At 41.1% G+C, this 23,958-nt stretch overlaps 1 protein-coding gene across 1 annotated transcript in view; it reads left to right on the top strand.

Annotated features, from left to right (window-relative positions):
• The window catches only part of MBOAT1 (membrane bound O-acyltransferase domain containing 1), a 109,351-nt gene that overhangs the window by 61,802 nt on the left and 23,591 nt on the right, over positions 1 to 23,958 (top strand). The window contains exons 3-7 of the mRNA XM_004693311.2: positions 447 to 524; positions 5,023 to 5,118; positions 17,726 to 17,781; positions 20,331 to 20,385; positions 22,030 to 22,213. Coding sequence (XP_004693368.1) covers positions 447 to 524; positions 5,023 to 5,118; positions 17,726 to 17,781; positions 20,331 to 20,385; positions 22,030 to 22,213 — 469 coding nt within the window. The remainder of the gene's footprint in view (positions 1 to 446; positions 525 to 5,022; positions 5,119 to 17,725; positions 17,782 to 20,330; positions 20,386 to 22,029; positions 22,214 to 23,958) is intronic.

The following is a 23,958-nucleotide window of genomic DNA, read 5'->3' as shown; positions in this document are numbered from 1 at the left end:
CTCAGAGTACTTAGAACATTGCTTTACCTAACTCAACAGAAATTTGAGAAGGGGTGATAGGTATTTTGAATCATCCACTAAGTAGAAGCTCAGTTTGGCCCTGTTACTTTAAGACTAAAAGAAAAAAAAGGCCTGATGAAAGAACTTGTCTCTTCTGGACTCTCACTTGTATATGAAAAAAAGTGCCAGCATTCCATTTCTGGATTCCTGACATTACCAGTGCTGTAATTGGCAAACTGAGTCAGGACTTCCTAGTATCATATCAGGATATAGGATCTTAATTACACAGAGCAAACATACCTGATTTTTTTTCTCCTATGTAAACATGAGCTAACAAATCACTTACTTTTTGAAGGGGGTGAAGGTGGAATACTGGTGTGGGTGGCCAGTAGGTATGTTAACTTGAAATGTACTTAGTTTGTTCCTTCCCCTGCGATGTCTTAAAGGTACTCCCTACATCTCTTTGTGCTGGTGTTAATGTGCTATGGAGTCCTGGTCACTGCGAGTGTATCCACTATTCACAGGTAAGACCCCGAGAACAAACAACACAAGATGAGATTTTTCACAATCTTATAAATGTGTTTCCAGGTTAAAGGGGTACCTTCTCCATTTACATAACAAGTGGCCTACTCTAAGCTCTCTAGGCAATCAAAAGGTGGGCTGGGGAGAGCCGCCTTACAGGCTGTGGGTTCTAAAGAAAAGGCCTTGAGCATGAAAGGATGCAAACTGGCCCTCCCCTAGATAAGCATTGGAATTGGCAGCTCTCTCTGCCAAATGCTCACCAGAGTGGAATACTACTTAGCAACGAAAAGGAACGAGTCATTAATACACACAGTGATATGAACTAGATAAGCATTGGAATTGGCAGCTCTCTCTGCCAAATGCTCACCAGAGTGGAATACTACTTAGCAACGAAAAGGAACGAGTCATTAATACACACAGTGATATGAATGAATCTCGAGTAAATGTGCTGAGTGAAGGAATCCACGCTCGTTGGTAGTCATGGACCAGATCAGAGGTTACCTGGGGTGGGGTGGTGCAGAGAGATGTGAAAGGGGTCACAAAGAGGCAGGAGCAAACTTGGGTGGGGTGATGGATATGTCTGTGATCTTGCACTTAGCTGTGAATTTCTGGATGTGTACATATGTCCGAGCTTAGTGTATTTTAAATGTGTATAGTAAAGCTGTCAAGAAAAAAATATGCTTACTCTGATAGTTTGATTGCAGAGTACAGAAGTAATTTCATTTTGTCTTGAAGGCCATATGCTTGGATGATCAGTCAAGATACCTTGGGTTTTGCATTGTCTGTCTCTCATTGTCTTTCAGAAACTTCAGTATTAATTCTGCCTTTCAGTAACACTGCAGTGTAAGTCCTATGAAAACAAAGGCTTTTCTCTTTTGTTGACTATTGTATCCTTAGAGCTTAGAACAATACCTGGCACAAGTAAAGGCTCAATAAATATTTATGAAACAAATCACTGAATGTCTTTGGAAAGACATGATGCTTTTATGACTTCACTGGAAAAATACATGTCTTGTTTTGGCTTCAGAAAGCTTTTAATATTAGGTTATCAGTGCAATATTTCCCTTTTTTAAAAAAAACACTGAAAATGAACTTTTCAGTGGATTGTCTTTTAATGGCTTAAAATAAGTTTCTGGTTTCAAGGGAGAGAGATTTTTGCGTGCTTTTGAATGTTATTGTCATCCAACTCAGTAGCCTGCTGAACTCTGAAAATTTGAACTCACATCACCTTTCTTCTAAATGCCCTCCTTGAAGGAGATCATGTTCTCCCTTCAGAAGGGAAATAGGAAATCCATATTTCTAATTTGGAAAGAATGAGTTTTGGAAACATTTATTATGACAACATGCTTTTTTTTTTTTTTTTTAAGCTGTGGTCATGACCAAGTAAGTAATTTTTTTTTTTTTATTCGTACAGAACTGGGGTACAGGCCAGACATGTGGAGGGTGAAAGGACTCACCAGAGACAGAGCAGGGAGCGGAATAGGCAGATTGACAAAGTACACTGCTGAGGGGAGCAGCGGGCGGGTCAGGAGAGGTCTGCACGCCATGTGGATCTCCTCCCGGGCAGGCGGGGATCGAACTCATGCGGAAGTGGCTTTAGCTTCCCAGTGCTATGCTTTAACCTGCTGCGCCACCAGGGAGGGCCTGACAACATGCTGCTTTTTTTTAAGTGAGGGGTGATCATGCCTGGCTCTTCCTCGGCTTGATTTTGGATGCCATCACATAATTAATAAAAATGTTACCGCATCTCTTCTCCATAACATTTCCAAGTCCATCACACGCTGTCATTCATCAGCTTTCCCGGCGCTGGCTGATGGGGTGTGGTCCATTTTTCAGAGGGTCAAGAACTTCCATGCACAGTTACTTGGTGCCAGGCCCAGGCTCTCTGTAAGTTTCTGGCCAGGAATGGAATGCTCCAGTTGTGGCCGGGCTGAGCCGTTTACAGACTGGCTGTGACTGTTTTCACTGCAATAATATTGTGGTAGCAGAGAGCTCTGTCATGAGACCAGAAGACAAGATGCCAAAGTTCTTTCCCTCTCTTGGCTGTGTGGCTGCAGAGGGCTGGCGTGGTTCAGAGTTCCCAGTGGATGGAAACTGTCCTGTTGATGCAGCTTAGATGAGAGTTAGGGAACCTGGCTCCTTCCAGCACAGAGTTTGGACAAGTCACTCAGCTTCTCTTCTAGAAGACTTCTCACTTCTAAATGGTAGGGGTATCTGTGGTAATTCTCTCCAAGACCACAGTTTCATGGTTCTTGCTGAATTCTTTGTCAGCTACTCTCCCGTCTCCTTCACTGAGGCTCTTAGGCAAATGTGGGAAGAGGAGGGAAGAGCCGTTAATTGCTGCCACACAGAACTAGCCTGCTCCTGGATTGACTGTTGTTATTCAAGATTCTTCTAGAGAGTTCTTGACAAATGATGTTTTCCCAAGCCACTGTGTTGTCATAGATATTCATGATCATATGGGAATCAATGGGGCCAAAGTATAGTTTGTATCTCCTAGGGACAGAAGGAGAGAATTGGTGTTGTGGGGAATGGTTTTAGAATACCGACAATGTGGCAAGAACAAGTGCTGTTTAATGTATTTCATTATTTTTAATATATAAATTATTTCTGAGCAAAGCACATTTACCTCTTTCACCTCATTTTTGCAAGTATATTCTTTCTAGGCCAATTCTCTGGGATATAGTTTTTTTTTTTTTTCCTGTGATGATGAAGATTCAGTGAATTTTCACAAAGTAAATCCCCCCCATGTTCCCACAACCTATGTCAGTAGGGGAATATCACCATCACCCATCTCCTAATCTCTGTCACACCCTTCTTTTTTTTTCTTAAAGATTTATTTATTTGTGCATACAGAACTGGGGTACAGGCCAGAGGTGCAGGGGCAGTGAGGGGATTCCCAGAGACAGAGTGGGGAGCAGAGCAGGCTGATTGACAAAGTACACTGCTGAGGGGAGCAGCGGGTGGGTCAGGAGCGGTCTGCCGTGCCATGTGGGGATTGAATTCATGCTGAAGTGGCCTTTGCCTCTTAGTGCTGTGCTTTAACCCACTGTACCACCAGGGTGGGCCAACCCCTCATTTCTAAAAAGCCACAGAACTAGATGCTTCCCACCATAGGTTACTTTGGCCATTGATGGGGACTGAACTTGGGTCGGTCTGTCTCCAGAATGCTTGTTCATTCCACCACTCCTGGCTTCCTGGCATTTGTTAGACTTGCCCAGGGCACGACACATTGCCTTACTATATAAAGTGGCCTGAGAAAGAGGAAGTAGCAGGCAGGGCTGCATTTGAAAGCACCCTGAAAGTCTGTCTCTGAGTTGACTTTGTTCTTCTACCTTGACACTCCTGGCTGGAGAAAGGGAAGATGTACTGGAAGCAGAAGCCTCCATTCTAGCTCCACTTGGGCTCTAAGGGAGTTGGTATCTTTTGCTTTGGGTACCATCTTCTGGATTTGGAAAGGGTTAAGGATGAACCCAGATTCTAGAAATGTCATTTTGGGTTTGTTTGCCAAGAATGGTAAAGAGAATGTCAAGTTATATGATGCTTTAGCTATAGAACTTCTTCAAGCTCATCATCTGGTTCTCCCTTGCTAGCACATGAGTTTTTATTAGCTCTCCTTTCTTAGTCCTTACGTTAATCTAGTGGTCATGAATGTGAATTTCAGTAATTTCTAGATAGTGGGATCATTGGAGAATTTTAGAATAAGTAACATCTGTTCAGTTGACTCAAATGACCATCCTTGCTTTCCTGGAGCTTCAGTCTAGTAGGGGAAAGAGTAGTCAATGAGATAGTCACAATATCTTTATAATTACAATTACACATCAGTGAAATGTTTTGAATGGCGAGTAGTCAGGAGGCTGGTCTGGGAAGAAAGGGACTGATCATGACGAGGTGGTAGTTGAAGCCCCTACTTAGACAGGAAGGGTCCTGAGGGATACTAACACCTAGGACCGGTGGGGAAAGAAAAGTCAAGCAAGAGCCTTGGAAGAATAAGCTAGAAAGGTGGGAAGAAAATAAAGCAAATGAGAGCCCAGAAAACAAAGTATTTCAAAGAAGGGAATTGGCGGCAACGTGGTGATTATTTGTATTTTATAAAACTCAGCGTGTAAACATCATGGCTTGTGAAGAGGAGAAGCTGAGACAAGATTTATAGGTCAGTGGCTCCCAACCCTGACTGCAGTTTGGACTTATGCTGCCTCGTGCGTCCTCTGCCAGTTAAGCCAGCATATCAGAGGTGGGATGCAGATACCTGGAGTGTGAAGCTTCCAGGCAGTTCCATTCTGCTGTCAAGGTAGAGACCCACTTTGGTAGGGCAGGTGAGAAAAGGCAAGAACTCAGAGCAGTACGAGGGAAGGTGAGGACAGCTTGGACTGGGATGTGGTTACGCCAGAGAGGACTTTGTGACCAGGTGCCTACAGCGGGTGAGGGTGAGGAAGAGAAAATTGCTTACGTCCATTATTGTCATGCATATCATCTGATCATCTATGTTTGTGGTTTCAGATACTCCTTCTTTGTAGCAATAGGATACCTTACAATATGCCACATCAGTCGGATATACATCTTCCACTATGGAATTCTCACGACAGATTTTTCTGGGTGAGTATCTTCATTGGGGGCGGGAGGGGAGGTGCACCACTGACTAGGATTCAGTCTCTTGGGTCTGCAAAGATCAAATGTGCCTCTACGGATCACCAGTGACTGCTGAGATCAGTTGTTAAGACTGCTAATGAGGGGGAGGTTAAAGGTTTGATTGCTCTGTTGAGCTAAATGCAGCCATCATATCCGTCTTGCCACCTGCTTTTTTTATAGACAGGTATATTTTGGAATCCAACCATGCACCTCTTCATTATAGATTATGTTGGATTGCTTTCTACTCTAGTGGTAGAATTAAGTAATCGTTACCTGAACCTTATGACCTGCAAAGCCTAAAATACTGACCATCTTGCACTGTTACTGAAAAAGTTTGCTCACCTCTATTCTAATACCCATGACCCAGATTTGGTATTTGTCTCTTATTAATTAATAATACAGAAGTTCTCCCATACTGGCCAAAGAGCTGCTGCCCCGGCCCCTCCCCCAGATAACCCAGATACCCATTAACTAGAAAAGCCTTGCTGAGGTGTCTACTCTAGTTTTAAGTCTTGTCTGTCACCATGATTTATTATTGTTTTTCTTTGTTTTCTTACATTGCTATTCATTTTTGGATAGTATTTGATTTCTCCTCTCAGGCACAGTCTCTGCAGCTCTCCCACCACCATCATACCTTCAGTCTGTCACCACTGGCCATTATGCCCTTCCCGTCCCTGTTTTGACCTCTCTACTCTTTCCCTGATGGATGCATCACATCTATGATCAGCTTGCAAGTTTTGTCTTTTTCCTGACCCTCTGTTCAGGTTCTCTAAATTCTGCATATAAGTGAAACCATGGAATATTTACCTTTGGATATATTTTGCATAGCATAGTCCCTTCCAGCTCATGTTGCTGCAAATGGCTTGGAGTTATCTTTTTGACTGCTGAGTAGTATTCCATTGTTTATATACATTACATCTTCCTGATCCATTCATCTGTTTTGGAGCATTTAGGTTGTTTCTCTCTCTTAGCTACTGTAAATAGGGCTGCAATAAACATAGGGCTGCACGTATTCTTTCTTTTTAAATATTTATTTATTCATATAGAACTGGGGTACAGACCAGAGGTGCAGGGGCAGTGAGGAGAATCACCAGAGAAAGAACAGGCAGACTAACGAAGTACACTGCTGAGGGGAGCTGTGGGAGGGTCAGGAGAGGCCTCTGGCACCACGTGGGTCATTTCTGGGACTGGGGATCGAACTCTCACTGAATCATCTGTGACCAGCTTGCAGTCCCATGCTTTAACCTGCTGCACTACCAGGGAGTGCTACATGTATCCTTTTAAATCTGTGTTTTTGTGTCCTTTGGGTAGATTCCTAGGAGTGGAATTATGGGATCATATGGGAGATTTATTTTTTGTGTTTGGAGAACCTTCACACAGCCTGCCATAGTGGTTACCATGGTCCTAACCTATGGGCCACGCCTCTTCTGATTGGTCCCTTGGTAAAGACTGAAGGGCCATTCAAAAGTACATGCGAGTGTGTTTGTTCAGGAGCAACTTCCTGTGAACCTTGAAGATGGATATTAGCCTGTGGGACACACTAATATCCTCCATGTTACTTTCCCAGGATTTTGTTTCTTTTTCTGTATCAGTCTGCAGTTATCATTTGATGAGTTTTTGGAGAATGAGCAATGAAATAAAGGGTTTACAGCTCACTTCTGTGAACATGCAAGCTGTCCAACTGGATGGTCAGGTCATGAAGAGGTGTAGGAAGACAAAAGAAATGCTCCAGGATGTAAGGACAGTGACTCTGAAGTTGTCAGGACTGTGGTTTGATCTTGGGCTGGCTTTTCCTGCATCACTTCCTCCCTGCAATTAGACTGATGTCTTTTTTTTTTTTTTTAAGATTTATTTATTTATGCTTACAGAACTGGGGTACAGACCAGAGGTACAAGGGTGGTGAAAGGAGTCACCAGAGACAGAGTGGGGTGCAGAATAGGCATATTGACAAAGTACACTGCTGAGGGGAGCAGCGGGCAGATCAGGAGAGGTCTGTCATGTCATCTGGGTCAGTTCCCTGGCTGGGGATCGAACTTGTGCTGCAGTGACTTCGTAGTGCTTCATAATGTGGCCTTTTAACCTGTTGCGCCAGCAGGGAGCGCCTCTGGTGTCCTTTTTAAGTTCTCTCTTTTATGCATTCCTATCTCTCCAGACTGGAAAGTACAGTTTTTTTACTTTTTTGAAATAATTTTACAAACTTCCTTTTATCATCATCATCATCATTATTATTATCATTATTATTATTATTATTTTGAATTCAAATTTTTATTTAAAATTTAAAAATTGGGCCATCCCTGGTGGTACAGTGGTTTAAAGCACAGCACTATGACGCTAACCTCAGCTGCTTCAGCACAAGTTCAATCCCTGGCCAGGGAGCTGACCCACATGACACAGCAGACCTCTCTTGTCTCACTCGCTGCTCCCCTCAGCAGTGTACTTCAAGAATCTGCCTGCTCTGCTTCCCACTCTATCTCTGGTAAATTCTCTCACTGTCCCTTACCTCTGGCCTGTAACCCAGTTCTGTACACATAAATAAATAAAATCTTTAAAAAATTAAAAATAAAATAAAATAAATTAACTGCATTATAAAAGCTGAAGGTGTGCATTATTAAAAATCAACATGTATATATACTACATTTAGCTCATAGCTAAAAATTCACTTCCATCCCCATATATTTGGCCCTTTTACTCTCTTTTCCACCTTCCTTTCCCCACCTTCCCTTCTGATGACTACTAATTGGGACATATAGTCCAAAATTTTATTTTTGTTTAATTAATTTTGTTTTATTATTTATGCACAGCATAGGATGAGAGAAGTCATACAGTCTTTTGTGTTTCTTCACTTGACTTATTTCACTAAGCACAATACTCTTAGGTGTATATAGGTTGTGGCACATTTCATCATTTTTTATAGTTGAGTAGTATTCCATTGCATGGAATACAACTTCTCTAGGCAAGCATCTGTTTTGGGGTATTTAGGTTGTTTCCAGTGCTTGGCTGCAGTGAAATGGAGGTGCACATATCTCTTTGAGTTAGTGATTTTATATTCTTCAAAGAGATACCCAGAAGCAGGATATTCAGACTGTATAGAATTTCTCTCTTTCATATTTTGAGGAACCTCATACTATTTTCCATAATGATGGCACCAATTTACATTCCCACCAACAGTAACAAAGGTTCCCTTTCCTTTACACCCTCTCCACCTCTTGTCCTTCCTTGTCTTTTGGATAATGACACCTCATAGGTGTCAGGCAATAGCTTGTTTTGATTTGCATTTGCTTATGGCCATCTGTGTGTCTTTTCTGGAGAACAGAACATTCAGATCCTTTGTCCATTTTTTAATTGGGTCATTTGACTTTTTGTTGTTCAGTTTTATTTTTTTTTTTTTATGTATTTGTGGTATTAATCCCCTGGTGAGATGAGTGCATCCCCATCTGTCTAGATAAGGACACTCATGTTTGTGTTAAAGGCCCTCCCAGATAATCCACATTAATCACCCATCTCAAGATAGTTAATGTCATCACACATCTAAGAACCTTGTTTGCCAGGGAAAGTGACATTCACAGTTTTTCCTTTATAAGTTATAGGGCATCATTAAGTGGCATTATTTTTTCCCCTGCCACCATAAATATACTGTGGCTTGCTTGTCATAAATTCATCTTCTTAATAATATCAGTTAACAAAAATGGAGAGGTGTTCACCAACCTGAAGTTGAATTATTTAGGATTTTGTTGAGGGATAAGATAGTGTTGAGGTTGAATCTGGTATTTTACTTATTTATTTGTTTTTAAATTATTTATTTATGTGTACAAGAACTGGAGTACAGGCCAGAGGTGTGGGGAGATGGAGAATTCACCAGAAATAGAGTGGGGAATAGAACAGTGACTGAAACACACTACTGAGAACAGCAGGGAGAAAAAGAGAGGGATCTGCTGTGCCATGTGGGTCAGCTCCCTGGCAGAGGATCAAACTCAGGCTGCAGTGGCTGCAGATGTCTTCATGGTGCTGTGCTCTTAACCCCTTGCGCCACCAGGGAGGGCCTGAATTTGGTATTTTATAGCAGCATGCATGTGAGGAAATCTGAGTGCTTGGCCTACACTACATTTTTAATGTTGGATCACAAGCTAGAATCTACGTGAGATTGTATTTAGTTTTGTGTCAAGTAGCCAATATATGCTTTTACTTTTTGGAAACACACCTACTTTATTCTAGAGCTTGAAGTTTTATTTATCATTCTGAAAGGAGCCACATTTTCATGGGTTGGATTGGTGTGCACACCAAGACATATTTTTATTGCTGCTACTGATACATTTTATATTATACATGTAATGGTGAATGACTTGTGTTTTCTTTGTGAGTGTGGCTGGTTGAAGATACTAGAATATTGGCTGTTCTTCTGGGGAAACTCACCAATAATAAATTTGATACTTGATTCCTTTTAAGTTTGAGATAGTGAGCTCTCCCCCCACCCCCCGCCCCAACAGAGGCTATAAATTGACTTTTCTTCTTAGGGAAACAACAAAAAGAAGTATTTCCTTTTTTCAGGCTAGGCCAGATTCAGGCGGTTAATTGCTCCCCCCATCATGTTCACCATTTGAGTTACCCATAAATTTTTTAAAACATTATGAATTGAGAATTGTTATGCACAGCTAGTAGGAATATAACTTGGTACAACTATTCTGGAAGGCAATTGAGCCACAAATTTTAAGTATGACATTTTTAAATGTTCATATTCTAAGTAGGATAAATTCTTTGGCGTTGAATTCCCTTAGGGAAATCACATTTATTCATAAGTTGTCAATAATAGCAACAACAACAACAACAACAACAACAAAAGCCACAAAACCAAAGCACCCTAGGATAGCCCAAGTGACCCTAAATGAAGCAGATACTTCAGTCATGGCACTAATATGTGTGCAATGAAAGCAGTGGCTTCAAGAGAATGTTTGATGATGCTGGAAAGTGCTTAGGTACAATGGAAAATAAAAACCTCGAGATAAATGCAAATGTACTAAGATTCCATGTTTATGAATGTGGTCATAGGTAGGAAAAAGAGTTAGAAGGAGATAAAATGCTAGGTCTTTGGTTCTGCTGTGGACTTTGTTGATATTTTAATATTTGTTATGATCACTTACATGACTGTAACAATGGGAAGCCCTAGACACTATTTGAAGATATTTGCATGCATATTAAAGGATACTGGTGAACTCTAATGGATACAAGAAGAACAGTAACCAGTTGTGCTCCCTGAAACACAAATTTCACTGTCTGTACCCCTTCCTAATGGAGGTCCGTTATCCTGCCATTCCACAGAAAACATTCTCCCGTGTAGGTTTGTGACATCCTTATCTCCCCACTGACCAGCCCAAGTGTGAACAAACCCCTAGATTCCAGAGGTTCATATTATACATGGTAAAAAGATATTTGCAAAGGGCTTTCAAGATTTGCTGATTTCATGCGGCTGCCATCAACTTCTCAATAGTTAGCACACACTTTAGGAATCGAATTCCCAGCCACAAGCATATGTTATACCAAGTATCTTTGGTGAGCTCCTGTTAAGGTGGAGTCCTGGTGATTCTGTGGTGGAGTGCCAGAGTGGAGATCTGAAATCATTGAAAAGATGAATGGAAAGAAACCAAGCCTGTTTTTCCCTGACCCACCACTGGATGGTCCTGAGGAGTTTGGAGGATTTCCCCAGCCTTTACTTGTAGTTCTGGGAAGGCCAGTAGAATGAAACATTGCCATACTTTCTACCCCATGCTGATATTGTTGGAGTTCGAGAGCTTTCCATGAAAGCTATAAAGTGGACAGAGCTGTAGGCCCCAGACTACTGCAGGATATTGATGCCTGGGGAGTTGTGCTGAGTTTAGTCCTTTTTAGGTCACAACCGATTGGCCATTTGTCATATTTGGGTCCTCCTATCCAACTTCTTGCTTACTCCACTCTTCTAGTATGTGACTAGCCCAGGTGAAATTTTTTTTTAAATTTTTTAAATTTTATAACAGTTTATTTTTACATCATTTTGTACTTTTTTTTTCATCTCAATTGTAATCCCCGCGGGTTTCCCATCACCAAGTCACCTGTGTGCCATCACCATAATCCCATGCACTTTCCTTCCCACCCCCCACCACCACCCCCCATTTTTGATCCCATTCCACCCCCGCAAAATGTCTCTGGTATATGGTTGTTCATTATTTTTGTTATTTTCTCTCCTGGTCCATTATACTCCTGCTATGAGTGAAACCATCCGGTATTTTTCTTGCTCTTTCTGGCTGCCCAGGTGAATTTTTATTACAAACCAGGAAGAAAAATATCAAGTATGTAACCCTTTGAATCTGAAATTACCCATTGGAGAAAATAAGATCCTTGCATATTAGACCTGATTGAGACTGGGCCATCTGTCGTGGGATCAGCCGACTCTTTAACCATCCTGTAACTGATGACTGCATTATTTCATCCTTATAAACCAGCTTTACCAGGACAGAGAACTTAACAATGTTAGGTCTAAGAGTAAGGTCATACAGGTATATCTGAGGGACATATTGCTTGAAGCTGGACTTACAGTTAATGTGTTAAAAACAGGTTATTATTTTGTGTTGCCAATTGAGAGGAGAAATGGAAATAGAAGAATAGGAACCACTTCTGCCAGCATCTGTATCACAAGGTAGTGACCTGTTGTAACGTGTGTGTGGCCGTCCATGGGGAGGGTGGCCTTGTTATTTTTACTCAAGCTGCGTCTCCACCTGTCTGTTTCCACTCATTACATTTCCCCCCATAGTTCTTAATCTAAATTAGACTAATAATTTTAGATTAAGGGGAAAAATTGTTTTCTTGATCATGAAAAAATTTTGTGGGACAAAGGCGAAATGGTCCTACCCCAACATATTGAACTCAAACTTTGATTTGATGGTCAGAGGATTCTTGTGGATTCAAGTGCAGGGCCTTTGATGGATAAATCTGAGACAGGGCTTGTATAGACTGGGTTTTGCATTTTTGCAAAAAGAAAGTTTTGAATTCCACTTAAAAACCAACAAACCTGTCTCAGATTATGTTTGGTGTGACGGAAATTCACTATGAATGGTATTTGAGTTTTATCTTAAGCTAGTAATTTTACGGATTTGATTCTCAAATGTCAGTAACTTGTGCAATCTGAGTTTGACATCTGATCCACCCACGAGTTTAAATAAATAGATGAATGAAAAAGTATTCAGAGGTGGCTTCCTCTGACCAGGAGCATATGGTGCCCTTCCTCCCACACAGAAAGCATGTAGGAGGATCCTAACTCCATCTCCTTATAGCAGACCGGCACTCTAGCCTATGGATTGTGTATCCACCTTTTCACAAGTTATCAATGTATTATGTTCTATAGAGCCATAACCACATGGGTGAGTTGTTTCTTCTTCATCTCCTTGAAAGCTCTTTAGCTGTTTAAGCAGAAACAACGCATTGTTGAAAGCAAACCCTCCATCATGTTTGTAGTAATATTTGAGTCACAGCTTCTTAATTGTTTTTCCCAAAAAGGACATCATTTCTAGAAATAACTGTATATCTTTTACATTGACCCAGTGATGCATATTGCATAGTGAATAATTATCATTTGTTGACATTAATGTAGGCCGTCTGCATACTGTCTTGTATTAGTCTGGCAGGGAAGCAGATGCCTAGAAGAGAACAGATGTGTAAGGTTTGTGGAGTGAAATGCCTGTGACGGAAAGTGGAGAGATGGAGAGGCTACTGAATTGGTCTAGAGAGACATCACGTTGAAAGGCCTGTCTGACCCCCGAGATAAGAGAAGGTCAAAAAGAAGAGAGATCGTGGCCTACCATGCAGTAAATAAAGCTATGATAGTTCAATGAGAGTTAAAATTCCTGAAGCAGAAGGCTCCACCCATTAGGGAGGAGCCTGCCTGGGTTGCCTGCTGCTATTGGTCTTTGGCTGGGAGTTATCCCAGGTAGGTGAGGCCTCAGCATCGGTGTGGAGGTGGCATCAGAGGCACCTGATGTTATGCTCCTCCAGCTGTTGATCTGAGTGGTGTGTTGTCATGGTTCCTCCGATGCAACTATTAGAATTTTGGTGGACCTATGTTAATCATGGAATACATTAAAACTAACCCCAGGTATACAAAATGATGTAAAAATAACCTATAAAAAAAAAACAACAACTAACCCCAGATAGAAGAAGTCAGATGCTAAATTTCTACAGAGACAGTTGTAGACTAGATCCATGACACATTTTATTTCTTTGATGAGGGATCTATTTTTAGCCTTTTTCAAATGAAGTTATGAGTTAACTTGGATGTAGGAATTTACTTGGTTTGTAGATTGCATAGTCACCAGAATGTGTGCTTAAAAATGTGCTGGGTGGCCCTCCCTGGTGGCGCAGCGGGTTAAAGCACTGAAATAAGAAGCTTAAGCCACTTCCGCATGAGTTCGATTCCCGCCTGCCTGGGAGGAGATCCACATGGCGCGGCAGACCTCTCCTGACCCGCCCGCTGCTCCCCTCAGCAGTGTATTTCCTCGATCTGCCTGTTCTGCTCCCCACTCTGTCCCTAGTGAATCCTCTCACCTTATCTTCCGCATCTCTGGCCTGTACCCCAGTTCTGTATGAATAAATAAATAAATCTTTAAAAAAAATGTGCTGGGTGAGACATTTTACTAGGGTGGAGAGGGAGTGGGATAAAAAATGGGAGATGGGTAAGTACACTGGACCATGGTGATGGCACACGGGTGATGTGGTGATGGGAAACCCACGGGGATGACAGCTGAGATGGAAAAAGGCACAAAATGATGTAAAAATAAACTATCATATTATTTTTAAAAAATGTACTGGGCTTTGTGTAAGCAAGACTGGGCTTAGGTACTGTTATGAATGTGTGGGTTTTCAGTACTACAGCAGGAGAAAAAAGACAAGAGCTTGGAAAGAAAACAGTTGTGCTTTGAAAGTTGTATTTGGAAACTACCTTGAACAAGATGCTTAAAGTGTGTTCCTTTAAGAAAAACCTCTCTCAGAATCTGTTATACATTCTGGGTCTGAGGCCTGTTGAATATCAGGAAGGTAAACTGCAGAGTTATATGCTCTGTAAGACAAAGTTTTAATGTGTAACAAAGCAAATGCCTCAAAGTAGATGACTGGATCAGGAAGATGTGGTGAGCTTGTGTGTGGCTTCTGGCCCAGTCCCTTGTTCGCCACGCCTACTTCTCACCAGGTTTTGCAACAGCTTCCTTTTCCCTTCACAATCACACAATGGAATACTACTCAGCAGTCAAAAAGATAAATTCACGCCATTCACAGCAACATGGATAATGCTGGAAGGGATCATGCTCAGTGAAATAAGCCGGAAGGAAAAGGGAAAATATCGGATTGTTTCACTTAGAGGAGAAATGTAGGACAACCAAATAAGGAACAAAACAAAATTAGCAGGCAGCTATTAATTCAGAGGCACTGTGGGGTTTGGGAGGAGAGGGATCAAAACAAGGGAGGGAATGTGTTATTACACAAGGGACTATGCTGAGGGTACATGGGTGAATTGGTGATGGGAATTTTGTGGGACTACACCTGAGAGGGGAGAGCATATGTTGTACAAAAAGGAAGAACAGTGTAAAAAATCTATATATACATACACACACATATGTATGTATGTATGTGTGTGTGTCTGTATCTATAAAATAAAGTTTAAAAATATAGACCATAGTCCTAGGTCTCAAAACTCAGTGTTTGGGAAGAGTCCTCCCTCCCTCCTCCCCCCTCCGTTCTCTACCACTGCTTTCTCTCCCTCTCTAACAAAGCTGGCGTTTACTGTGAGCTTGTGTGTGGCTCCTGGCCCAGTCCCTTGTTGGCCACGCCTACTTCTCACCAGGTTTTGCAACAGCTTCCCTTTCCCTTCACAATCACACTTACTTCCCCTTCTCTTGGCCTCTGGACATATTAGCCTTTGGGCTTTTGCAAAAAAGATAGAAGTTGGACGTAGGTGTTCAGATTTCAGGGGTGTTTTAGAAGTTTATCTTATTGATTGATACAGATGAAAATATTGCATGTTCATTATATGAAAGAGGAAAAAATCAGGAATGGAAATAAGAATGTAAGAGAAGTGACTGAGAGCCATCGACCCACTTTGGACTTGACTTGCGTCTTGACTTGGTCTGCGTCACTGGGCACTATGCTGGGGTCATCCCAGGATGACCCTGTCATTGCTGCGTCACACATACCTGGGCCTGGGCACTATGCTGGGGTCATCCCAGGATGACCCTGTCATTGACATGGGTCAAAAATCTTGGTCTTCTGTGTAAATAAGCCAGCAGTCCATAGAGAACTGAGAGCAAATTCAGTAAGAAGCCAGCAGGATGGAGATCAGAAGATCAGATGAGAAGGGTTGTTAGAGGAAAGGATAGAACGTTTATGTTGTCCATGTTGGGCCACGGTAGAGCTATTAAAGGCAGTACGTTGGAAAAACAGGTGCCATTTATGAAAATTGTGGCTTTCTTGAGACAATCAGACATCACACATAATTACCCACTTAGAGTGTACAATTCACTGATTTTTGCATATTTGTGGAGCTGATTATCTTGTATGCATCACCACAATTCATTTGACTACATTTTCTTCACCCACAAAAGAACCTGCATGTGTTAGCCACCCTTTCTTATCTCCTCTCAACTTCCCCAGGTAGCCAGCAGCCTACTTTATTTCTCTATGAGCTCCCTGTTCTGGACATTTCACGAAAATGGAATCGTATAATATGTGATCTTTTGTGTTTGCGTTATTTTACTTCCATAATATTCCATAACAAGGTCCATCCATGTTACAGCAGGCATGTATCTGTCAGTAGCTAACTTTTATTGAAATGGCTGAATAGTACTCTACTGTATGAATATAGTACATTTATTTTTTTACTTTCTATGTGTTCTTTACATCATTCTTCACTTTGTGCATTTTTTCATCTTGGTTGTAATCCCCGTGGGCTTCCCACAACCACTTCACCCGTGTGCCATCACCATAGACCCATGTGCTCTTCCCACCTCAGTTTTGATCTGTTTTCCCATCTCCACCCCTATAGAATGTCTCTGGCTTATAGATGTATAACCACATTTCTTTACCCATTCCACAGTTGATAGGCATTTGGGTTATTTCCTTCTGAGCTATTATAAATAATGTTGTTCTGAATATGTTGTTATAAATAATGTTGTTCTGAACATGTTTTTGCATTTCTACTTCTTACTAGTGAATTCTAGGCATGGTATTGCTTGGCCATAGGGTGGCCTTGTGATTAAACTACCAGACTGTTTCTAAAGCACTTTATCATTTAATATTTCTACCAGCAATGTATGAAGTTTCCAATTTTTCTACCTCCTCGTGATATTTGTTTTTACTGTCTTTTTGATTCTAACCAGCCTAGTGCTGTGAGTGGGATCCATTGTGGTTTAGATTTGCATTTCTTTGCAGACTGTTGAGCATCTTTTCATGTGTATGTCTGTCATTTATGTATCAATTTCAGAAAATTGACCATCCAGATTATTTGGCCATTTTCAAATTTGGTTATTTGTCTTTTTATTAATGAACTGGGTGAGTTCTTTAGTACTGTACAAATATTTTGTCAGACATGATTTGCATATATTTTCACATATTCTGTATAAAATCCTTTTACATTTTTGTTCTTTGAAGTACCAAAGCTGTAAGCTTTAATAATATCCACTAAATCCACTTTTTTTTTGTTGTTACTTGTACTTTTGGTGTTAAATCTAAGATGCCATCAGTAAATATAAAGTCATAAGTATTTAAGTGTTCTTTAGTTTTAGTTCTTACATTTATGTCTTCAATATATCTTGAATTACTTTTTCTATTCTTGAATGTGGACATTTGGTTATACCATCACTATTTGCTGAAAGACTATTTCACAACCGTTAAATGATCTCATACCTTTGTTGTATGAGGTACTACTTTGTAGGCAAGTTTTCCTATCGTGATTTTTTGAAATTAAGGTGTTTTGTTGTTGTTGTTGTTGTTGTTTTTTGTCACTGAATAGTTTATTTACAGGCAATTGCATTTGAAAATATATCTTTTACTACATGTGCGTGGAGAGAAAGGCTTTAATAGAATAAAGCATATTAGAGTATGCTAAATTTGTATTTAGAGGGTAATGCTATATATGCTTGTAGAACAAGCCAAAATATAAATTCCAGGACACTTGGAATAGGGAATCTCATCTCCTGAACCAGGGCATTTTAATTTTAATAAACATTTAAATTCTCTGGAGTGTTTGTTAAAATGCAGATTCTCACTTTCTGGTCTGGAATGGAGTCTGAGCTTCTGCATTCCTGACGAGCTTCAGACCATGCTGACGGTGCCAGAACTGGAACTTGCAAGCTGAGAGGGACTTTCCAGCATAATCTTGTTTAGTGGGGTTCCACCTGCTCATTTACAGTGACTTGGAAGAGAAATAAAAATGGTTTCTCTTGACATCAGTGTTTTTGTACTTTACTCAGTAATCTCCAGAATGAAAAGCCACCACACAGAGAAAAAGATTAAAAGTGCCTTCCGTTGTCACTTCGACCAATTTTGATGATTTTCTTTCTTTTAGGCCTCTGATGATTGTCACTCAGAAGATCACAACCTTGGCTTTCCAAGTTCACGATGGTGAGAAACATCCTCCTTTTGGTTCTTGAGTGAAATTTACGTTCAGAGCTCTGCATCTCTACCACCTACATAGACCAGAGCTTATGCCATATTGGCATATCTTGCTTTGTGCAAAATTTCCAGACGTTTCTAATCACATAGCCTTTTACCTTCCCCTCTGTTAGTTATCATTCCCTTTGGAATCTGTTGTCTAAACTTGCTGAGATATTTGCACTGAGAACAGTGGGCTTTCTGTGTCTTAAGTTTCAGTGAAGTTTTCGAATTCTCTGTCCTTCATTTCCAGATCTGTCAAGAAGAAATAGCAACCTCTTTTGCTTGGATTTATTTAATCTCAGAGACACTTAGGAAGTGACAAACGATTAAACAGCATTGGCTGGTTAACCATTTTTAGTGCTGAATTCGTTCAAAAATTTTTTGTTTAGATTTGGAAAATTACCTAATGAGATAAGCCTGACTATAAAAAGCTGGGAAAGGAAGAATCTTTTGTTGGTATAAAACTGAACATTTTCTTCCTGCAAATGACCCAAAACTCTGATTTCTACTTGTTTTGTTTTGCTTTTTTTTAAATGTATCTTTTTTACATCATTCTTCATTTTTTACAGTTTTTTCATCTTGGTTATAATCCCCATGGACTTCCCACCACCAGTTTTGCACATATTGATTTCCATTTGTAAAGTGAGGTGCTGGGGAAGGATGATGGAACTTTCGGCCGGGTGGAAGATTTTAGTGTAGGCTTCAGCAATGCCAGGTGTAAATAGTAAAAGTATATTCTGTGGATTTGTGCTCTTTCGGCAAATGTGGCTGGATAGTTGAACACTTCTTTATGTGTTGACAATGTTGGGAAGATTTACAGTCTCCACCAGCTAGCTTTCTTGTTTTTCCTTAAAGCTTGGGAGCTGATTTAATTTCATCTTGACCCTGGGTATTGCTAGTTCATACTTGATGATTTAGTCATTCTGTAGAGAACGGAGTAATTTTATACCAAGGATGGAGACTTTCTAAATAGGGACTAACTAGTTTGCCCAGAACTGAGAGGTGAGGAAAGATTTTCAGTGACTGAACCAGGAAAATTCTAGGGCAAGCTGGGGTGAACCAGTCACACTATTTGTATGTGAACATCCACTTATAGTAGAGGTTAGAAAGTAGTATCTTAAATCAATTTAAATTTTAGGATTGCCAAATATGTACTATTTGATTAGATCACAGGGGGAAAAGAGATTTTTTTTTTTTGAATCCCTTAACACTAACTATTTGGGACTCAATTTGCCTTTTAAAGCATTCTCAGTTTACCCCACTTTCTGGAACAAGTTTTTTTCTTCTTATGTCTTGCATGTGGGAGAACAAGTCAATTCCAGAAACACTCGCCTTCTCTCTGAGTTGCTTTTGATTGGTCACCATGATCAGCCTTAGTGAAAGTTGTTTTAGAAACTGTTACTGATGAAAGGACTATATGTTAACACAGAAGAAAAATATTCTATAAGTCCTTTGTATTCTCCCTGCGTTCAGGGAGTTTGAACTGCTTGGGTCCGTGCCTATGTGAAGTGTTTCTGCATTCAGTTCTGCATTCATGGGGCCCTGAAACCAGTCCCCAATGATGCACAGTGATGGCTGTAGTTAAGATTTTGGGAGTCAAGTTACATTCAGGTTTTCTGTTTTTAAAATTTATTTTGCATAGAAGAACTGAAGAACTGGGGTGTAGGCCAGAGGTGTGAGGAGTAAGAGGATTCACACAGAATGAGGAGCAGAATAGGCAGATTGACCGAAATACACTGCTGAGGGGAGCAGCAAGTGGGACAGGAGAGGTCTGCTGAGCCATGTGGGTCAGTTCCCTGGCTAGGGATGGAGCTCAGCTTTTTACTGGTGTTAACACTGAGACTTAAACCCTAGGCCACCAAAGAAGCCCTGTGTTCAGATTTTCAGTTCTGTGGGGGTCAGCACCTCTAACCCAATCATTGTCAAGAATCAGCTTATAATGTTCAAGAATAGAGTGGTAGAGAGTTTTCTGGAATCCATGTGCTCCTGGGCAGTTTAAGTTGGAGCCTGAATTCTCACAATTACCTATAGGTACTGTCCTCATTGATACACTTGTGATGGGTCACTCTTTGATTACAGGGATTTTAAAAAATAGGGATCTGTTACGATTTATGAAGCAAAAATAAATTACCTTTATTTTTAAAAGCTTTTGATAAAGGCTCTTTTTTTTTCCCCTCCAAACATTTATTTACACATACAGACATACAGAACTGGGGTACAGGCCAGAGGTGCAGGGACGGTGAGAGGATTCAGCAGAGACAGAGTGGGGAGCAGAACAGCAGATTCATGAAGCACACTGCTGAGGGGAGCAGTGGACAGGTCAGGAGAGGTTTGCTGAGCCATGTGGGTCACCTCTGGGGCTGGGTATTGAACTCACACTGAAGTGGCTGTAGCCAGCTTGCAATACTGTGTCCCAACCCGTTGCGCCACCAGGTACGGCCTGATAAAGGCTCTTTAAAAAGTCGCCATTAACTTCACTTTAAAGATCTTATTTCTAATTTTTTCCTCTCTCATAGGATTAGGTCGAAGAGCTGAAGACCTCTCCGCTGAGCAGCATCGACTTGCTATAAAGTAAGTTACGCACATGTTCTTGAGACCTTTGTATATCAGTATCAGATCATCCTCATTTGTTTATAGCTCCACCCCATTATATATGGACATTTCTATGACAGTCCTGCTATTGATGGCTACCTGCACTGTCTGCCAACCTTTGGCATTTACAGCTGGTGAGGGAAGAGTAACCTCGCCTATCGGTTATTTTAAATGAGCTTGTGTATATGGTTGTAGGACAGATTCCCAGCAGTGGGATTGTTAGGCCAGAGGAAATGTCTCTGTGATTTTATCAGTTTTGCAATCTCCTTCACTGTGAAGTGCATTTCAGGAAGTGTTTTTATTGGGCATGTATCTGGAGGTCCACAAGAAGCAGTTAATTATCAATCTAGTTATGATTAAATGCTAAATGATAAAATATAGGAATTCAGCCTGAAGAGAGATACAAGCGCAGGGGCGGAAGAGGGAGGAGGAAGGAGGCTGGAGGTGGACTTTAGCCAGTGTTGACATGTAGAAGTTGTCTGGTGCTGGAGAGAAAGGAAGGCGATGAGCAGTGTGGGAATGTAAATGACAGGTAGGGTAACACCAGTGAGACATGCAGCCAGGTGGGGCGTATTGGAGATAGCTGGGGTGAGGAGGTGCCCAGGTGATAAAGGGACTTCATTCCTCTGTTAAGGCCACTGGAAGGCCTCATGCATTCAGTTCTGTGCCAGGCATTTTGGGGGTATAGATGCTTCAAGGGTGTATTATAGTGATTGGCTAGAGATGGCAGAACTTTTCCTGAGTTCTGTCCTGCTAAAAGGGCACACGTGTCTCCTCCTTAAAACACAACACAGAGGGCTACAGCGCAGCACTGAGAAGCTAAAGCCACTTCCGCATGAGTTCGATTCCCGCCTGCCCCAGAGGTGACCACATGGCGCGGCAGACCTCTCCTGACCCGCCCGCTGCTCCCCTCAGCAGTGTACTTCGTCGCTCTGCCTGTTCTGCTCCCCACTCTGTCTCTGGTGAAACCTCTTGACACCCCTGAGCCTCTGGCCTGTACCCCAGCTCTGTATGCACAAATAAATAAATCTTTAAAAAAAACAACCCACAACACAGAACTGGTTCCCACAGGACTTTTCCTGCCACGAGCCCTCTCTGTCCAGGACCTTAAGCCTGGAGGCCAAAGCAGACCGGCACCATTACAGCAGCAGTTGTGGAAACTGGTCCCACCCATCATTTGTTTGGTATTTATTTTGGCAGTCTTGTAGGAGTTTTCCCATTTCAAAGCCTCTCGACCAACTCACATTAGGTCAGGTTCCCACCCTGCCTTGCTTTATTACCTTTATTTTCTCTTGGACACATGCAAGGCTGATGAAAAAGCATGTCCTTGTCTCAGACTTGCCTTTGTCTTGGACCCCACAGTCTGTCCATAGCTATGTTTTGCCGGCAGAGGGCGCCACGGAGCATGCTGCGTTCTCTGAGCCTCACCACCGCCCCCTCACCTTAAAGTTTCCTTTTTAATGAACTTTGTCTAGTTTACCCTCTCTCAAGTTGATTTTTTAAAGAACGAGCAAAAAGGAGAATCATACTGTTAGTAATCTACAAAGACAACACCTGTGTTTCCATGGACTTCTTTGCAAATAGAAAAAAATCAAAGACCGAACTTCTTGTTTATGTTCACAGAGCGAAACCTTCTTTTTTGGAATACTTAAGCTACCTTCTCAACTTCATGAGTGTCATTGCTGGCCCTTGTAACAATTTCAATGACTACATTGCCTTCATTGAGGGGAGACACACGCACGAGAAGTTGCTGGAAGTGAACTCAAAGCATAAAGGTGTCCACAGCCTGCCAGAGCCTTCTCCCACGGTGAGTTTCCAGGGCCATGCATTTACCCAGAGATCCAGAAAGCAGGGTTGTGTTGCCCAAGCAGATAGTCACTGATATAGTTCTAATTAAAAAGATATACTGTTTCTGATTCAAAAAGACACCTGTTTACTGCTGCCTTATTTACAATAGGAAAGACATGAAATCAACCCAAATGCCCAAAAGTAACTGACTGGATTAATAAGATATGGTACATATACACAAAGGAATATTACTCAGCAATCAAAAAAGATAAATTCATGCCTTTTGCAGCAACATGGATGGAGCTGGAAGGGATCAAGCTTAGTGAAATAAGCCAGAAAGTAAAGGAAAAATACCAAATAGTTTCACTAATAACAGGAACATAAAGGACCAAGGGGGAAAAATAATAGTAATGAACAATTATATACCAGAGACATTTTACGGGGGTGGAGTGGGGAATGGAATCAAAAGTGGGGGCCAGGGAAGTGCGGTATTATGGTGATGGCACACTGGTGATTTGGTGATGGGAAGCCCACAGGGATTACAACTGAGATGGAAAAAGGCACAAAGTGATGTAAAAATAGACTATTATAATAAAAATAATAATAAAAAGATATAGTATTTCCCCAGAAAGGTTGGCCAACTTTTGTTCCCCATTTCTTTGGCATTTATTTGCTACCTTGTCTGTGTATATATTGCACAGAGGAGCTCCGTGGCTGGGAATTTTAATCCATTCATATTAATTAACATGAATCCATTAATCAATGCATACTAATTAATATTAGCCCATTAGTCAGACAGCCAGTATTTAGTGCCCACCATGTGCTTGGCACTGAGCAACTTAACGATTCCAAGTTATCAGGGTTCTGTCTTTAAGAATGGAGATTCGTAGATAGCCAGAGAAATCTCTCAAGAAAGGGGAGGGGGAGGGAGTGAAGACCAGAATAAAGGTGCATTTTACTGTAAAGCTCACCATCACAAGGGAGAATGGTTTGGCACTGGCATGTCCATAGCTTGTTTTATTGGCTTGGAGGTTCAGGTGGCTCTTTGTTGTTGTTTTTTTAACATACACACACACACACACACACATATGTGTGTATATAATAATATACATAGATACATATATAATAATATACACATGTATATATATACATAATAATATACACATATATATACATATATTTTATATACACACATACACTTTTTTTTAAACGTCATTCTTCATTTTGTCCGTTTTTTCATCTTGGTTGTAATCCCCATGGACTTTGAAACAGCATTTTAATATTAATCTGAACTTTACCAATCTCAGATATATCAACAGTAAGACAACTTATGGAACTTTACAAATGGGCTAAGTTTATCCAGGCTGAATGAGTTATTTGGAAGGGAACTTTGTAGTTAATTGAGAAAAAGGGGGAAATGGGAAAAAGCAGACACTGAGAATATGTCAGTTAAAGATTTCATAAATGGTAGCTGAGATCTGTGGAGAGTCAAGCATTTGAAAGTTTAAGGGATTTATGGACACATCTTCAGAGAGTATGGACTTACTTGTGTCCTGACAATGTGGCAGTCAGGTGTCTCAGCTCTGGCTGTTTTATTGAAACTGTGGGAGTCATGTCACCTTGGCTGGGAGGCACCTTGGTAACCACAGATGTTTCTGGAGTCACCGTCACCATGCTCCTTCTGTGCTTCAAGTGCTTTTACTTAGAAAGTGACACCAGAGAGTCGAGACTTCAGAGGACTCACCCTGTGTGCACAGAGAAAGT

Source organism: Condylura cristata, unplaced genomic scaffold (assembly GCF_000260355.1).
Source record: "Condylura cristata isolate star-nosed mole 26May11 unplaced genomic scaffold, ConCri1.0 scaffold00037, whole genome shotgun sequence".
Taxonomy (NCBI): domain Eukaryota; kingdom Metazoa; phylum Chordata; class Mammalia; order Eulipotyphla; family Talpidae; genus Condylura; species Condylura cristata.
Note: the sequence above shows the minus strand (reverse complement) of the source record. Positions and strands in the feature narration are given on the sequence as shown.